This window comes from Lonchura striata, chromosome 19, assembly GCF_046129695.1.
Source record: "Lonchura striata isolate bLonStr1 chromosome 19, bLonStr1.mat, whole genome shotgun sequence".
In the NCBI taxonomy this organism is placed as follows: domain Eukaryota; kingdom Metazoa; phylum Chordata; class Aves; order Passeriformes; family Estrildidae; genus Lonchura; species Lonchura striata.
In genome coordinates, this window is record NC_134621.1 from 1,472,309 (window position 1) to 1,489,514 (window position 17,206).

At 50.9% G+C, this 17,206-nt stretch overlaps 1 protein-coding gene across 1 annotated transcript in view; it reads left to right on the forward strand.

Annotated features, from left to right (window-relative positions):
* SHISA6 (shisa family member 6) overlaps positions 1-15,245 on the forward strand; it is a 133,378-nt gene extending 118,133 nt beyond the window's left edge. Inside the window, exons 5-6 of the mRNA XM_021542398.3 lie at positions 5,506-5,658; positions 8,979-15,245. Of these exons, the coding sequence (XP_021398073.3) occupies positions 5,506-5,658; positions 8,979-9,529 (704 nt within the window). The 3' untranslated portion in view covers positions 9,530-15,245. The remainder of the gene's footprint in view (positions 1-5,505; positions 5,659-8,978) is intronic.
* The last annotated feature ends 1,961 nt before the right edge of the window (positions 15,246-17,206 follow it).

Consider the following 17,206-nt stretch of genomic DNA (forward strand, 5'->3'; position numbering starts at 1 on the left):
TGAGAGTTTTGTGTCTATTGTGTTTAAGACACTGTTTACAAAATCATAACAATTAAGGACTGTTTAAATTAGCTTTATCCCCAGCAGAAATATATGGGGGAAAAGGAGAAGATAATGAGATGTGCAGCATACAACACACAGAACAGCCAGACCCTGGATGTCCTGACCTTGTGCAGGGCTGGAATGGCAGTAGGAGGGGTGAGAATTCATTTGGGGGATTTTGGAAGGAATTTGAGATGGGAATTCTGAGTTGTTTTTGACAAAGAGGTTTATTCTTCTCATCTTCTACCTAGGCAGGAAGGGTGAGTTCTGCTCACATCTTCACCACATGGCTCACAGGGTCACAAGACCCTCAGTTACAAGACCTTTTAAGGATTTATTGACCAATATAATATTGCCAACCAGGATATTTATGATTTTAACCCAGTCCTTAAATATTTCATCTTATGGACTCGTGCTACAGAACTCTGTGTGCTCAGGGGAGAACTTTGTGTGCTCAGGGGAGAATTCTGTGTGCTCAGGGGAGAATTCTGTGTGCTATGGGGAGAACTTTGTGTGCTCAGGGGAGAATTCTGAGTGCTCAGGGGAGAACTCTGTGTGCTCAGGGGCCTTCCCACACCTGGCTGACAGCACTTGGGGGTGTCACTGTCACATCCACTGTCCCCCTGCAGTGTGTGCTGCATCCCTCCCCTCTGCACCTTCCTCCCCAGGCTGCTGCTCAGTTCCCAGCCAGGAGCCCTGCCTGACCCAGCCCAGAGCCACGCTGACAGACACAGGGTTTTCAATGGTGGCTCAATTTGAAATCCTCCATCTCCAGCTCACATAAATGAGGGCAGCTACTCGCTGGAGAGCTCTGATTTACACCACAGAGGATCTGACCTGGAAATGCAGAAACCTCCTGGAGATTAGTCATGAGAAATGCAAAGCACTGCTAATAACAGCGTTTGTAACACGAGGAAGCAGAAGTGTGAACACACAAAAAACACTCAAGATTTACATTCTAAATTTCGGCTCTGAGAACATCAGTTCGTTCGCCTGCCCTGACAGCGTGTCACTTCAGGGTGGCCTGGGAGCTCTGAGCCCTGCACAGAAGGCTCCAGAGCGTCAGCAGATGCTCCTGGGGAACGTCAGAGTGCGAGGCTCTGCTCTGAGCCTTCCAAGGGCTGAGCAGGAGGCAGTGCTGGGGGAGCAGGGAGAGCTCTGACAGAGGGCTGGAGCTCTGCTGAGCTGGAGCTGAGCAGCAGAAGGCTGGGTTGTAGCAGCTTCTCCTAGGTGACATTGTTTGCTTTCTCTGGGTGAATGTTTTAAAAGGCATCTGTTGAAATGTCTTGCAGAATTCGCACAACATATGTGCAGACTCAAATGCAAATCTGCAGCACATCCCTTTTGCCACTTGAGCTTTGTTTAAAACTTTGCCATCGATTCATTTTTTTTTTTTTTTCTGGGTATCATCTGCTCCCGTCCTTGAACATGAAAGGTTTTGTGCCTCATGTAAACACGCTTTGAAAGCGTCTCCCGACAAGAGGGGCAGAGCAAGATGTGACAGGAAGACTTCAGGTCTAATCTGCACAGCTCAGGAAATCCTGAAGCTTGCAGAGAGGTTGCAAAGCACTGGCAGAGAAATGAGGCTCAGCCTCAGCCCAGAGGGTTTTGTTTCCCTGTTGGATGGCAAAGCAAAGTGCAGGAGTGAGCAGAGCAGTGAATTTGTGTGAATCCTCCTGCACTGCCAGCCCCAGGCACAGCAGGGCTCAGGACCCACACCCACCTCTGCCACTCCCAGCCCATGCTCCTCTTTGGACCAGGGATGCCTTGGGGTGGCTACCCAGAGCAGAGGCTGGACAAGATCAGGAGAATAAAGTGGGTATTTAATAAAGGCCTCCAACAGATACACCTTGGGCAGTCAAAGTCTCACAGAGGCTACTGGACAGTGGTCATCAGTTTTTTTACAAAGATAAAAGTTTGCAGGTATGTTTGCATATCAGGGGTTAATTCTCCTAATTACAGCTTTGGGTAATGAAGTCACATTCCCCCAGTTTGCTCCCCACAATTCACTTTTGTTTGTACTTTCCAGGGCCTGTGGAGTGTCCTTGGATCTCAGGCCCAGAGGGATTTTCTGCCTGCCCAAAGTGTGAAGGCAGTTGGCCACACTTTATATGGAGCTCAGAGCTGTGCACTAATGCACTGCAGGACCTGAGAAACAGAAAAGCTGAAATCCTAAGGCATCATCAGGATGAGGTTGGAGCACAGGCAGTCCCTCCAGGGCAGCCCCTTCCCCACCCTGTGCCAGGGAGTGAGGGAGCAGGAGCCTCCCAGAGCCTGGCCCAGGGATGCCCTGGTTCCTCTGAGAATACAGCAGGGCCCAGACTGGCCTGGCAATTCTGGCTCGTGAAGCAGAAGAAATGCACCCAGCTGGCCTGGTGGGGCTGCAGGAGGAGAGACCTGGGCTCCACAGAGTCCCCTGCTCCCTCCTGAGCTCCTTGTGCCAGCCTGGTGAGCTCTGGGCTGTGCCCCTGCCAGGGCTGGAGCATCCCTGCTCAGGGCCCTGTGCAACCAGGGCAGTTTGGAGGGTGAGGAAATGCTGCAGAGCTGAATCCCTGCCCAATTAATCAGGCACAGCAGCAGAATTTTAAAGCCTTGCATTGGCTGCACCAAGGTGGGGCTGTAGCAAAGAGAGTTTGGAGCCCAAGAGGAATGGTGGGTGAGGTTGCTGTGGCTGCTGGGCTCCTCTGTGCTGGCTGAGCTTCACCTCCTGCCCTCCCCTGTGCCAGGCCTGCCAGAAAATGGACCAGAAATGGGCACCAAATGGCACAGAGGTGCAGGGTGGTGCTGAGGAGAATGGGGACCAAGCCGGACTTTCCAGAGCTGGTTTTCCAGTGGCATCTCCAGCTGGGATGATGGGAATGCTGGGGAGCACAGTGGACAAGCTCAGCAGAGCTTTTATTTGCATCCTGATTGTTGATTCTGACCTGCAGCTTCCACAGGAGCCCACAAGCACCACAAACAAAGAGACCAGAGACAAATATATTGCAGGAGTGAACAGCTGCTGAGAAACTGGTGCTGAACTGGCCTCAGAATATAAATTGCATGAGATATTTCTCCTTACTAGAGCACCTCAGTTCTCTGATCTCCCCCTCAAGCTACATTATGCAAAAGACATCTGAAATTAGCTTTGGTCATTTCAGTTTATCCCTTATTTTGCTGAGTGATGGGCAGTGGATTTCAAGGTGACTTCTGGTTTGCCAGAATCATTCTGCTCCGTTCCTGACTGCCTGGATGGGAAAAGCAGCAAGAAGATGAAGTGATCCTGCAGCAGCCCATCAGATAAATGCGTGGCACTTAATTTCACACACCTCATGCAAGCAGTCAATTAATGCTCCTGCTCTGGCACCGAGCACAGCTCCGTGCGTGGGACTGGGCTGGCTGCAGCATGCCCAAACCCCCATGAAAATGGAGATCAGCTACAGGTTCTGCCTGGGGAACCTGCAAAGAGATGTCACCCCGGGGTCCTCGCCACACAGTCAGGAGGAGGAGTGGGGACGTGGTTTCAGTGCTGATCCAGCCTCTGTTTGCTGGATAACATCGAATTAATGGTTCCCAGCCCCCTGGTGAATGCCACGCACTCCCTGGTCCTGCAGGCAGACTTGAGGCATGGACTGAAGTCCCCAGCAAGGAAATGCAGCTCTCTGAGAGGTGACACTGCAGATCCCTGGGGTCTGAGCTCTTTCTGCCACACCAGAACCCCGTGCCAGGAGAACAGAGAGCAGCAGGTGAAAGGAGATTTATGGGCTGAGGTGGTTCTTGCACTGGTAGGAGGAATTTTTCACCAGTGATGGGTTCTGTGGGGAAGCATTTCTTTCTTTCTTGCAGAATTACTGTGAGAGCAATTCTGGATTACTGGGGCAGGACTGCCTCAGCCTGCCTTCGACACTGTGCAGTGCTGGGGGTGGGTGCCAGGAGGTTTGAAGCATCCAGGGGAAGTCCCAGTGGGAGAAAAGTTGTGGAAGCAGCTCTGGATCCCCGTGCAGACACACGGATGAGCTGCTGGGTTCATTTTCAGGCTGCAGGGGCACTGAGGACACGGGGACATGAAAAATTCAGGGAGGAGGGAAACGTTCTGCTGTCCAGCAAACAGGGCTGCACAGGGCAGAAAGCAGCGGGGAGGAGGCAGCCTCACTCTCACGGATGTTTTTTGGAGGAAACAGATTCACTGAGGACTCAGGTCTAGACAAATGTCCATGAAATGTCTGCACTCTGCTTGGGTGGATTTTGTTTTGAATTGTTTTTTTTCTGGGAAATGGGAGAAGTTGTATGGACACTGCCCGAAGCCAGCAGTTTTCCAAGTGAAATTCCCCTGCTGCTCTGCTCCTTTTGGGCAGAATCTGTGCTTTTATCTCAACCAGCCCTTGGTGCAGAGGAGGCAAGAGGGCTTGGGGCAGGTGAGTGCACACTGATCATGCATTGCTCTTCGTGGGGACACTTAGGGATGTGCAACAGGAATGTGTGAACCCAAGACTTGGACATTCTGCTACTCCTGCAGAGAATTTACCCTTCTGATTCCATTTTCAGACCATACCTGAAGTGGCCACCTCCTTGGTCTTTTGGTTCAGCTTCTGGACCCAGTCACTGCTGTGGGGTCTGACAGAGCCCAGTGCTGTCTGTTCTGGCTCTGCTTCCAATAACTGAAGTTCCTGCTTTGTTAAATCCTTTTATATCTGTCCACATTAATAGCTGAACACCTGGGAGTTATAACTGCAGCTCAACAGGTCCCTGTGCCTTGGCTGAGCTGAGGAAAGACCATTTTCCAGCTTGCAGAGAAGGAAGAAGGTTTCAAACCTCTGCAGATGGTTTGGAATTCAATTTCAGCATCTGGGCTCAGTGCTGATCTTTACTGCCAGTGCCCTCAGCATTAGAGTTGTGACAGAGGGACTGGGACCCTGCCTGGGGTGACCAAAAAAATGAACATCAGTAGAGGAGCATCCTCCACCCCTCAGGATAGGGATTTCCTGCCTCAGGAACCTCCCCAACACCTTCCTTGCCCTCTGGGTGCCCTCAGAGGTGCCCCCAGCCCCAGAGCCAAGGGCCAGCAGTGCCCCGGAGCCTCCAGGCTCAGAGAGGATCCTTGAGGAGCCTGGCACACAGAGAGGGCAGCCCAGTTAAAGAACCCCCCAGACTGGTTTAGTGTCCCTGAGGATGAGGAGGGCACACTGTGGGGGTGAAGGTGAGTGATGCTGCCTGAGCGCCTGGCACAGCCCTGCATGCCCGGGTGAGTGCCAGTCCTGCCCCGTCCCTCCGGGCCAGCTGCAGGGGATGTGAGGCAGCGTTTGCCCTCCCCAGGATGGCCTCAGCACCCATTCCTGCCGGATCTGCCGCTTTCAGTCGTGCCAGGAGCCTGTGCTGAGCCTGGCTCGGGTCCTGCCCTGCTCCCCCTGGAGCCTTGGGCACAGCCAGCCTCTCTCCATCCCTGGACACGCTCCAGACCTGCCTTTCTCTGCTCTTTCCTTGCAGACAAGCCACGCATGAACAACATCCTGACTTCAGCCACCGAGCCCTACGACCTGTCCTTCTCCCGCTCCTTCCAGAACCTCTCCCACCTCCCGCCGTCCTACGAGTCTGCTGTCAAGACCAACCCCAGCAAATATTCATCTCTGAAGAGACTCAGTAGGTGTCAGCTCCTTCCCTTCCCCCTGTGTCTGCTTTGTTATCAAATAAGGAATAACCCCTTCCCTCAGCTGGGCACTCCAGTAGAAATATGGCATTATCAGAAGGCTAAAGAAGTTTTATGAGAACTTTAAAACTTTCAGAAGATCTATAAAAGAAAACTTAACGCTTTTAAAAATTAGAGCAACATATCCCTGCTCCCTGCAGGGCAAATCCCAGCCCCTGAGGCATCCAGGGCAGGTGTGGCCAGACTCCTGTGCCCACTGCAGGACACCAGCCCCTGGCAAGTGCCAAAGCCCCTGCTCCAGAGGAGTTCCAGCCCTGGAGATGCCAAGGCCTCCGTGCTCCCGCTGGGGCTGGATACACTCAGCACCTCCAGAATCACTGAGTCACTTTCCTGCAGCTGCTCCAGAGCCAAAGGAAAAGAGGCTCCCAGCTCCCCAGCCTCCCCTTGCAAAGTGCCACCAAGATAATGCCCTTATTCTCTATGAAGGAGCTGAAGGGAGCACAAAAAAGTGTGATATCTAAAAGCTGGGGTTTGAAAATTACTTATTGTGCATTCTTTTTTTTATTTAAAATTATTTCTTCCCAATGGACTCCCTGTTAGAAAAAAAAAAAAAAAAAGTAATGAATAGATCATTAACAAATACATCTATTCGAGCTAGATAAAAACTGTTAGATTTTTTAAAAATCTATGTTTCAGGTGTTTGTCTGGCTTGCCAGACAGGGAAAATTTACTTATTTTCCTCCAGTTAGCAGAGACAGAAGGTGAAAGACGAGGGCTTTTTATTTCCCTGGCCCTTCCCTCAGGGCACAGACAATAGAACCCGACTTGGGGGGTTTTGGGGGGCTCTGAGGGGCTGGGGGTGCCCTGGCAGAGACGAGCAGTGAGGGAGGGAGTGAGATGTGGCTGAGCAGAGCAGCCGGGTTCATTCCATCCTGCCTGGGGATTGCTCTTCCCAGCGAAGTGAGAAAGGTCAGGCAGGAAGGAAGCTCCTTTTGCAGGCACATGGAACCACTTGGTGCTGGCTGCAGAATCATCACGAGTCACTGGGCAGCTTGGAAATGTTAAAGCCAATTAAAGCAAGGAGAGACAAGCCCAGAGAGGAAACCTGCTGGAGCTGCAGGGGAAGAAAGCTGGGAAAATTACCTTTAAAAAAGGAGGGGGATTATTGTGGTGGCCTCACATGCACACACACCTGCATCTCTCCTCACCATAATATGTAAGAACAGGAAGAAAATCTGTATTTGGCTGTTCTGCTCCACGTTCCCTTCCCAGGGCACCGCAAACATATTTGTGTAAACCTCATTTCTGTATTTCCAGTGCCAGGGGAGCTCTGCTCTGCCCTTCTGCAGTGGCATCTCAGGTTGTGGTGGAATGTGTAAGAGCATTTATTTGGGGATCACCCTCCGAAAAAAAAAAAAAAAAACCAAGAAAACAAAACAAAACAAACAAACAAACAAACAAACAAAAACAAAAACAAAAAAACACCCAAAAAATCTGTCTGAGGGTAAAACAGCTTAGCCCAAAGCCAAAGCAGTTGAAGCACTCAAACATTCCTGAAGCTTGGTGAGACCAGCCCTGAGTGGTGTTTTGTGGCAGCAAAAGGCTGTACAGACCTGAACCAGGGTCACAGGGGGGGAGAGGGAAGGAAAAGGGATTTTTTTTTACCCTCCTGATGGACAAAACATTTTAAAGTGGAGCAAATGCTGCATTTTTAGTCTAAGGAATGACTTCAAACTCCTTCCAAGCAGCTGATTGTGCCACCTCTCTAGGAGCCCTCAGAGCTGTAAACTCACATAAGCTGGTTTAGCTCCTGCTGGCAATTACCAGAGCCAGGTGTGAGCATCCAAGCACATCTCCATTTGGGATGTTCTGTGCTTTAATTACATCTATTTAGAGTCACATGGGCAGATCCTGTGGAACTCCTCTCATCCAGAGCAGAGGCCAAGTGCCAGAGCGCTAATTGCTTTATTCCCACTCTGCAGCCAGCTCCAGCATCGCTGCTGAGCCTCTGCACACCCAGCCTGGCATTTCCAACCAGGCCCAAAACACAGAATAAAAGTGCCTACAGCTCCTGGGGCCATCTGGAATTTCCCCCGCCCTCAGGCTTCCTAGAAGGTGATTTTCAAGACACCAGAGCTGGAGGCCAGGAGAGCTGCTGCCTGGCATTTGCAGTGAGACATCCTTCCGAGAAGTGCTGGATGGTAAAAAATAAAGATTCATTCCTGCAGTGTGAGCTCGGGAGAGCAAATCCCACGAGCAGGAAGCCAGCAGAGGGGAGCTGTGGGTGCCCTCACGCCTCGGGGCTGTGTGGGCTCTGAGGAAGGCGCTGGCAGCGATGCTGGTGGCACAGATGTTCTCAGCTCCTACTCTGGGTGTGAGGGAACCAACCCCACCTCCCCACGGATCTGGGCTGTGCAGCAGTGAAGGGAGGGTGTGGGACAGGGGGTGAGGACGTGGCCCAGCCCTGCAGGGTTTGGCTGAACTGGGTATTGCTTTTTTAAAAAATCTTGAGCACCTGTGGAGTCTGTTCTCTGAATTCCCAGTAGGTTGAGTCAGGTCGTTGCAGCTGCTGTAGGATTCCGGTGATCTATCACGACACAGCTGCAGTAGCCAGCATCCTCTCTGAGCCCTCAGCATTTCTCTCAAAGCCAAAAAAAGGAGGGTGAGCGTGTGGGGTGTGTGTGCTGCATTTCAGAGCAGCACAGAGATCATTTAAGATGCAGGAGCAGCAAACTGAGCGAGAAATGTTCCATGGGATAAATTCTATTCTGTTAACCAAGGCTGATTATAAAAATGGGAAACCAAACCTTAGGCAGGTGAGTCAGTGTCTCAGAGACCGCCAAGCCTGTTCTGTGATCACATTTACAAATATTTAAATGCGGTAATTAAAATGTGATGAGGTCACTCGTGGGCTCCAGGGAATAGCCATGAGGTGAGAGGTGCATGTTCTCCAACGGGGACCTCACGCCCTGTTCTTCCCCAGGGTGACATTTAAAGAATGTGACAATTTGAGAAGGTGACATTTGGGAATTTCTCCATAACTCACCTCTCATGTAAATCACGTGGGAATTTCTCCATAACTCACCTCTCATGTAAATCATGTGGTACCACATGGAGGAGTGTGGGGTGCACTGCCCAGGGAATTACACTGTCCCCACACCTTTCCTCTGCCTGCCACAAGCCCTGGGTGACAGCACCCAGGCAGGGCTGTCCGTGCCTGTGGCCCACGGTCCCCCAGGTGTCACCAGGAGGCAGCTCCAGGCTCTGGGATGGCACTCGGACATTTCTAACCTCTGCCCTTCCCTCCGCACAGCTGACAAAGAGGCTGACGAGTACTACATGAGGAGGAGACACCTGCCCGACCTGGCAGCGCGGGGCACGCTGCCCATCAACGTCATCAAAATGTCCCAGCAGGGCAACCAGCGGGACAGGCCCCGCCGTCCCATCAGGGCCATGTCCCAGGACAGAGTGCTGTCCCCCGAGAGGATCATGCCCGAGGAGTTCAGCCTGTCCTACGAGCGGATTCTCTCGGACGAGCAGCTGCTGTCGGCAGAGCGCCTGCACTCCCAGGACCCGCTGCTGTCCCCGGAGCGCTCGGGCTACCCCGAGCAGTCCATGTCCAGGGCACTGTCACACACGGATGTCTTCGTGTCAACACCGGTCTTGGATCGCTACAGGATGTCAAAAATGCACTCCCATCCCAGTGCCTCAAATAACTTGTACAATACCTTGAGTATGAACCCGACCTCGGCCAAGCGCCAAGCGTTCGCCTCGCGCCGGCACAACACGGTGGAGCAGCTGCATTACATCCCCGGGCACCACCACCACTACCGCACCGCCAGCAAAACAGAGGTGACTGTTTGACACGACCCAGTGCATTGTAGATACTCCTCAAGGACTGGGGTGGCCCAGCACCCCGTTCTGCAGTGGCCTTATAGGCCAAGGTAACCTCTACTAACTCAGTGTCTGCAAAGACTTCTCTGACAGTCCCACCCACGCTGTTTTTAAAGCCACCCCTTCATCAGTGACACAGGAAGAACTGAAGCAGCAGTCAGACACTAGCGAGGGATAACAGAGGAAATTCCCTGGTGTGCATCAGTTTCTGTCAAAGAAAGCCATAGTAACCGATGGCTCCTTCCAAGGGCTCACCTGCATTATCCCATATTTCCACGAATTCAGGACTTTTCAGTTGCTCCAAGGAGAAGCAGCCTGAGACAGGGAGGAGGAAATGCAGCTCCCCCATCCTGGCAGGAAGGGGCCTCGTTCTTGGCCCTCATGTTTGGCCTTTCTGTAGCAGTAGGGCAGTTCTGGCTGCTGGGGTCACTCCCAGGCTGCTCGACACCCGTCAGCACCCACCCATCTCTTCTTTGTCACCCTTGGAGCAAATTCAAGGGCAGACTTTCCTATGGGGCTGGCAGATCTAGGGACAAGAATAGCCTGGCTGAGAAATAAAGTTTTAGTTTATACTAAATATACTCATAAGATAAAAACATACTAGTGCCTACAAATCGCCTGCTCTCTCAGTGTAGGAAGTAGTGGGGTTGATGTGTTCAATAAGCACAAATACGCCGAAATGCTTGCTAGACCCTTTTCTCCACTCATTCTAGTATCTTGGTGTCTCCAACATGTAAATAGGAATGGGGAAGAGGGTTTCTCTTCCTCCAGCTTCTCGCCACTGCTGAACCTAAAGCTCCAGGACCCGTTCAGCTCCAGTGGCTGACCTGTGCTGGGGGAGGCCCCGAGCCCACCGAGACCCCGCGAGGCGAGGCCGCCACGCCGGCCACCGAGCCCGCATCTCTCCCCACAAGTTTCTTTTCCTGACAGCATTTTCCGTGGCCCAGTTCCCCTGTTTCTGAACGTTTTCTCCTCCCATTTACAGCCTAGAGCTCCGTATGTAGCAAATCTTTCTCCAGCCCTTAGCAGAGGCACAAGGCTGAGGGTGTCTGTTTACCGAAAAGCAGGTCAGTAACTTTCCGTGGTTTCCTCTCCCTGCAATGGCCTCCCAAGAAAACCTTCCAAATTCCAATTCCACTGAGTCCCAATCCTAACCATGAAGACAGTTACATTTCATGCATATAAATTATATATCCAGCATAATTATAATTAATGGGCATGTTGTATATCTGATATAACGCTAATTAGATACTGTATATTTGTAAAATCTTTAAAACATAGACTCGTGGGTCCAGAATTTGTGAGGGTTTTACCTTTGGCTTTCCAGACAGATTGGGCTTTTCTTTGGTTTTTTCTTAGATTTGGGTTTGTTTTTTATTTTCTTTTTTATTCTTTTTTAACCCTTTGTGTCCCTACCAAATTCTGTAGAACCGACTCCCACCGGAACACGCTTCTGCGGCCAGGGAAGGGTCTCAGAGGGTTTGAAGGCCAGCCAGAGCTGGTGCTGGAGCTGTGGGTGCTGGACACTGTCCCCGGTGTTCCCTTGAGGCCCCAGCACAGGCACACACCCCGTGGGTCAGGGCAGGCACGCTCCCTCCTCGGGGTGAGGTGACGACTGACTTCAGGCTGTGAGCACACCCCTTGCGCTCCTTTTGGTGTCCCACATCCCCACGCCGACTCTTTTCCAACATGATTCACCACTGGGCGTCCCTGAACTGTGCTCTGCCCTCCTCCCTCCCCTCAAATACCTCCCACCTCCTGGCCTTAATGACATCCCCAGCCCAACTGTGTCAAGTCCTGTAGCAAACGATGATGGGAGGGCGTGAGTCTCCTGTAGAGGCTTTGGTGCAGCACCAGGTTTGTCTGGTGCAGGGCAGGCAGGAGCAGCATGTCCTTACCCCAGTGGGACTTACAGCTGGGCCTCCGTGGGGTGTGCAGGTGGCCTTTCTCTTTCCCAGGCTGTCCTGGAGCTGGTCCTATTTCCAGAGCTTTATCCTGCCCTGTCTGATGGAGCCTGTGTTGAGAAGGACTCCATCAGTGAGAGGTTACTGGGGCTTTGTTTGACGGAAACTGAGCTGGGAGGGAATAAATAAATAAATATCAGTCTCCAGGGTCAGATCCTGCAGCCTTGGGCAAAATCACTCTGGGCAACAGCCAGAACTGTCTGTGGATCAGGGTGGCAGTCCATGGCACGGGAGGCATGAGAGACAACAGGCTCACACCTCGTCTCCTGCCCCTCCCTTGATGGACACTACTCTCCCCTGACTACCTCCAAGCTCCTCGGCTCAGTCCCTGGATTTTTCCTCCCAGAAGACAATCCCTGTGAAAACATTGCCCTGCTGACCTTCCCACAGGCCAGAGGTGGGACTCGTGTGAAGAGAAGAGAAACTGATGGGGAGGCAGCCCTTGCTGAGGTTCTGGGGCTCTTCCTCTCTCTCCTGGCCCAGGAAAGCCAAGGAGATCTGAACACTGTGGGAGAGCAGAGGCCACTGTAGAGTCTCCAGGAGCTGTGGTGGCAGAGGTGGAGAAGAGGTGACGGTGGGAGGCTGTGGGTAGGTGAACACTCCTCTCTCTCCATGTCCATAGCTGTGTGTCTCAAACTCTAGTCCTCATCTAAATGTCCCATTTGTGAGCTAAGAAGTTGCTGGACCAGATGCAAATTTGGCAATTTTTCATTCAAGTAGCCTGTGCTGGGCCATTTGACCTCTGAGTCTTCTCCTGTTGTGGCTAACAAATATCACAGGCTGCTGACGTGTCTTACCTGGGCAAGAATCCTCCAGAGAAATCTCAGCCTTATTTCCTTGTCTTTTTTCCCACCCACTCAACTGTTTCAAGCAGATGTGTCCCACAAGGAGCCTTTTTAGGCCAAATCTCTTCAGGGACTCTGCCACCACCACAGCAAATTTTCAGCAAATTTCCTTGGGAAGGAGCCGTGCCCTGGATAGCACCATGTGCTCCCACAGCTCTCTCTGTGCTGGGATGGGTTGGTGGATGGGGCAGTGGCATTTCAGCACACACAGGTGTCCTTAGGTCATTTTTATCCCTTATTCCTGAGAATTCTGAGAATTTGTCACTGAAAGAACACTTGGTCTGGGACCGAGTGCCATGACCCACAGCCTGGTGCCCAGCACTTCAGTTCCTCATGTGACGACAAAGGGAATTTCCAGTTCTGTGGAGGGATCAGACCACGAGGTCTGGGGAGTGCTTTGAGACCCTTTCCCAACAGAAACTGCAGAGCAGCCAAGTGCTTTTGTTGATTTGTTTGTCGCTGTCCTGACGCACGGTGTGCGATGTGCCACCCTGCCCAGAAGGAGAGAGCTGGGGTGGGACTGCCCAGGCTCCCACTGCTCTCCTCCTGCTCAGGTCCTGGCAGGCTGCAGCTCCAAGGGATTCCCTGCACTGGCACCTTCCTGCTTCCTTCTCCTGGTGTCTGAACCACCACAGCATCCTGCACTCAGGAGGAAAGCAGGGAAGCGGCCACGTTCCTCTGTACAGTCAAATATAACCTGCCTTGATCCATCTCATGTACTCTGAAGAATTGAGCTGCATTTTCTCCACCCACAGGTGCAAACAAACACCTGGGGAGTGTCCAGCTCCCACAGTGCATGTGCAGGGACTGGGGGAAGGGGATGTAGAAAAGTTTATAGTCTTTCCTATGAGCTGATAATTATTTGCATTCCCTGAGCAGCAACACGTCCTGGATGGCTGCACTGGGTTTTATACAATTCTCTGTGTATGTGTATATAGATATAAATATATATATACACATACATACTGTAAAATGCAATCAACACGTTCTGACTGCCCCTGTACCAACCGAAGCTTCCAAACTGTGTTGAATCATTCTTTGAAATGTGGAAAACTATTTTTAATGAACCACACACAGCACCACACAGAACAGGAACTTTGTCATAAAAAGCCTTCTAATGCCAGTAAATCATGTTTTAAGGAAAAAAAAAAAAGAAATATTTTTCAATGTTTTAATGTTCCTTTTATAAATCTGTTACTGGGGATGGGGGTGGGTGGGAAGAAACAGAGACAGTTGTCCGGGAGTGAGCCCTCCTTCCCTGGCCTGGATTTAATTTCTGTCTGCTGAGCCTGGCTGGCTGCAAAGCTGCTCCCAGGAACCTGAGCTTCCCTCATGCACATTCCTGTTCCATCAGAAGCATTCCCACCAGGAATCTGCAGGAGCTTGGCATCAGGTTTTTGTAACTCCTGGTAGCTGGGAAGACATCCTCATCTTCTTCCACCACCACAAACAAAATCGCCATGCAGAACACTTTAATTGTGTTTGAGATAAATGTTCTATTTGTGATCCATTTGCCATCTTCAGCTCATGGAGAAATAGCTTGTCTTGGTTTAGTTTCAGATTTACTGCTTTACCTGGAAGGAGTGGCTCTGCTGAAATACCTTTAGCACAGACAGATTTTGTGCTCAGGTGCGTTTCAGCTGAGTGAAAGAAGGGAAATGTGTGAGAAAGGGGCTTAAATATTTTCCTAGCGAGTGCTGTTAGCAATAAGCTTGTGCTGGGGCTGCTCCTTGGGGAACAGCCACTTCTGTGCTGGGTGTCCACAGGCAGGTGGGAGAAGGGATCACTCCCAGCTCTCCATGGTGAGAGGTGCCCTCCCCGAGCCCAAACTGGGAAAAGGGCTGGGATCAAACTGGGAAAAGGGCTGGGATTCCCAGCCCGAGGGCAAGGGGAGAGCTGGATGGGGGTGTTAATCTGACAGAGATGTCTGCTCCCAGCACCCGGCTCTCCACCGTGGCCACACCATGGCCGGGACGTCTCCATGCCAGGAGGTCTCCATCCTGAGAGGTCTCCATGCCAGGAGGTCCCTCCATCCCAGGAGATCTCCATCCTTGGAGCTCTCCATCCCGGAAGATCTCCATCCTTGGAGCTCTCCATCCCGGAAGATCTCCATCTCTCCACCCTGGGAGGTCTCTCTCCATCCCAGGAGATCTCTCTCCATTCCAAGAGATCTCCATCCCTGGAGGTCTCTCCCATTGCAGGATTTCTCTCCCATCCCGGGATTTCTCTCCCATCCCGGGATTTCTCTCCCATCCCGGGATTTCTCCATCCCACCCCACTGCTCCCCCTGACCCTCTGCTCCGCCCGCAAACCCCTGAGACATTTTTGTAGCAAGAATTTCTTGGCTCTGAGGAAGACACTTCTTACTGTAATATTTTTAGTTCGGGGGACAATATTTCCTAAGAGGGGTTAAGTGGATATTTTTGTGCTTTAGCCCAGTTTATGGATTCCATGTTTATTATACAGTAGTACTGAAGAGGAAGTACATTTGTATCTGTAACTTTGCACAGACTCTTGGTTAACCATTAAACAAGCTTCAAGATAAGCAGTATTTGACTGTTTTTCTCTGTATTATTCTTGTTGTTATACTTACCTGTAAAAGCACATTCTGTATGTACTGTAAACAAAAATATTATCAGTTTAGTAAAATTTAGAGTCTTAAGGATTTTTCCACTTTTGTCAGTAACAACTATTTATGGATTAAAAAATAAAGGCAATTTCAACATATAAATAGTTTCTTTTTGATATCTATTGGGGGGAAATAAAAGCCATTTTCTTGGCAGCCTTCCCAATCTTTGTAACCAGCGTTTGAAAGGTAGATACCTGTGATTCTGTGTGTAGTTAAATAGCATCTATTAAAATGAATGCTGCAAGGTCTGGAAGACTCATTATTTTTATGTATTTATTTACTGCATTTCATCATCTTGCCAGGAAAAAGCAGGGGGAGCAGAAAGACCTTACCACTTGCTGCACAGTTTTGTCTCACAAGCCTAGAAGGTTTTATTTTAAAGTTGCCCTTCCTTGAGTTTGCCTCCATAAACCATGATATTGTCTCCGTCTAGAAATCCTTGAATTGTGAAGTTGGAGCCTGTGGGATGTCCCACGGTGGGGAGGCTGCCTCGGGGGCTTTGCTTTTGCCCTTGGCACTGGAGCACACCAGGATTTTCCCCATCACCCTTGCAGGATGTGAAAGCTCCAAGGAGGTCAGGGTGGGTCTGGCTGAGCAGCCCCCACGGCCACCCCAGAGGGGTCAAAATGCATTTTCACTTCTGCCAGCTCTGAGCCTGGGCTTCCTTACCACTCTGGCCAGCTGGGAAGGAGACATGGCACGGATTTTTTCCTTGTCTTTTGTGAAGGAAATGCAAAATTTCACATTTCTCAGCGCTGGTGCCCCAGGTATCCTTCCCACTGCTGCCTGGTGTGGGGCAGAGGTTGTCACCTCTCCACCACTCACCCACCAAGCCCCAAGCTCTGTTTTCAGTCTTTGGCACATTGGGATTGCCCAGTCGTGAAAAAGGAAAAAAAAAAGGCTTCAGGATGAGCTGGCTGGGGTCTTTCAGTGGAGCCAACAGGAAAGGTGGAGAGAGACTCTTCACCAGGACACAGGGAATGGCTTCACACAGAGAGACTGGCTTTGGAGGGATATTGGGAAGAAATTCCCTGGGTGTACCCAAGGCCAGGTTGGATGGGGCTTGGAGCAGCCTGGGAGATGTCCCAGGGGTAGCAATGGATGATTTTTCACATCCCCTCTGACCCAACCCAGTTTTCAGTTCAATTATTCTGTAGCTTTCCGTTCCTTTGCTGCTCAGCTTTAGTAGACCAAACTTTAGTTATCAAACAAGCTTTGAGGAGCAGCAGCCCACCCTCATTTTCCAGGGTGGGTCCAGGGGGAACACGAGAGCTTTTGTAGCCCTGTGGGCACCTTGTGGCTCCATGTGAGCAGAGCTCAGCCAGCAGCACACGGACCCAGCAGAGTTCATTAAAATGCATTTTTCAGGGAGAAGTTTCGTTTTGCCTGGCAGTTCTATTCATAATTACCCAATTCTGTCTAGCGCTAATAAGTGGGGATGAGCAACGGGGAATTTGCTAATTTCCCCAATTCCCATCAGAGTTACCGAGGAGAACGTCAGGATTTGTGGTGTTGAGAGCAAGGGGACAGAGATGAAGCTGGGACTAACTCCTGCCTCCAAAGCCAGAAAATCCCAGCCCATGTTCATTGGGCAGTGCAGAGCTGGGGCTGGGCAGGTGCAATGAGCTCCACCTTTCCTACAGCACCGGGTCCTGCGCGGCGGGGTAATCCGAGGGAGAGTTTTATCACTGCACAGAAAATAAATAAAAAATAAATAATATTGATTATTATTATCCATTATGCCGGATAATCTGAGGGAGAATTTGATCACTGCACAGTTAATAAATAATAAATAAATAATATTGATTATTATTATCCATTATGTTGGATAATCCGAGGGAGAATTTTATCTTGTCCCCTTGAACCCCATTCTAAAAACCCCAAAATTCTACTTTTCCACCCTGTGTTAACTCAGCTACCACACTGCTCAAACCCTTGTGGTTTGTAATTCCTCACACAAAGTTGGCAGCTTTTTCCACGGGCTAAAATGGAATCCACAGGTGTTTGTGACTTGGTGCCAAGGTCTCTGAGCCCCTGCAGGGTCTGGAGCAGCCAGAGGGATGTGCTGGGCTCCCACACTTCAGCACCAGAGGAGTCTGGCTTGGATTTTGGTTTCATCTCCTGCACTGCCACAGCCCTTGAGGCTGCTGCAGTGCTGGACTCAGGTCCCCCATCAGCTCTCCCTGTCCCTCCAGGCTGCTTTGCAGAG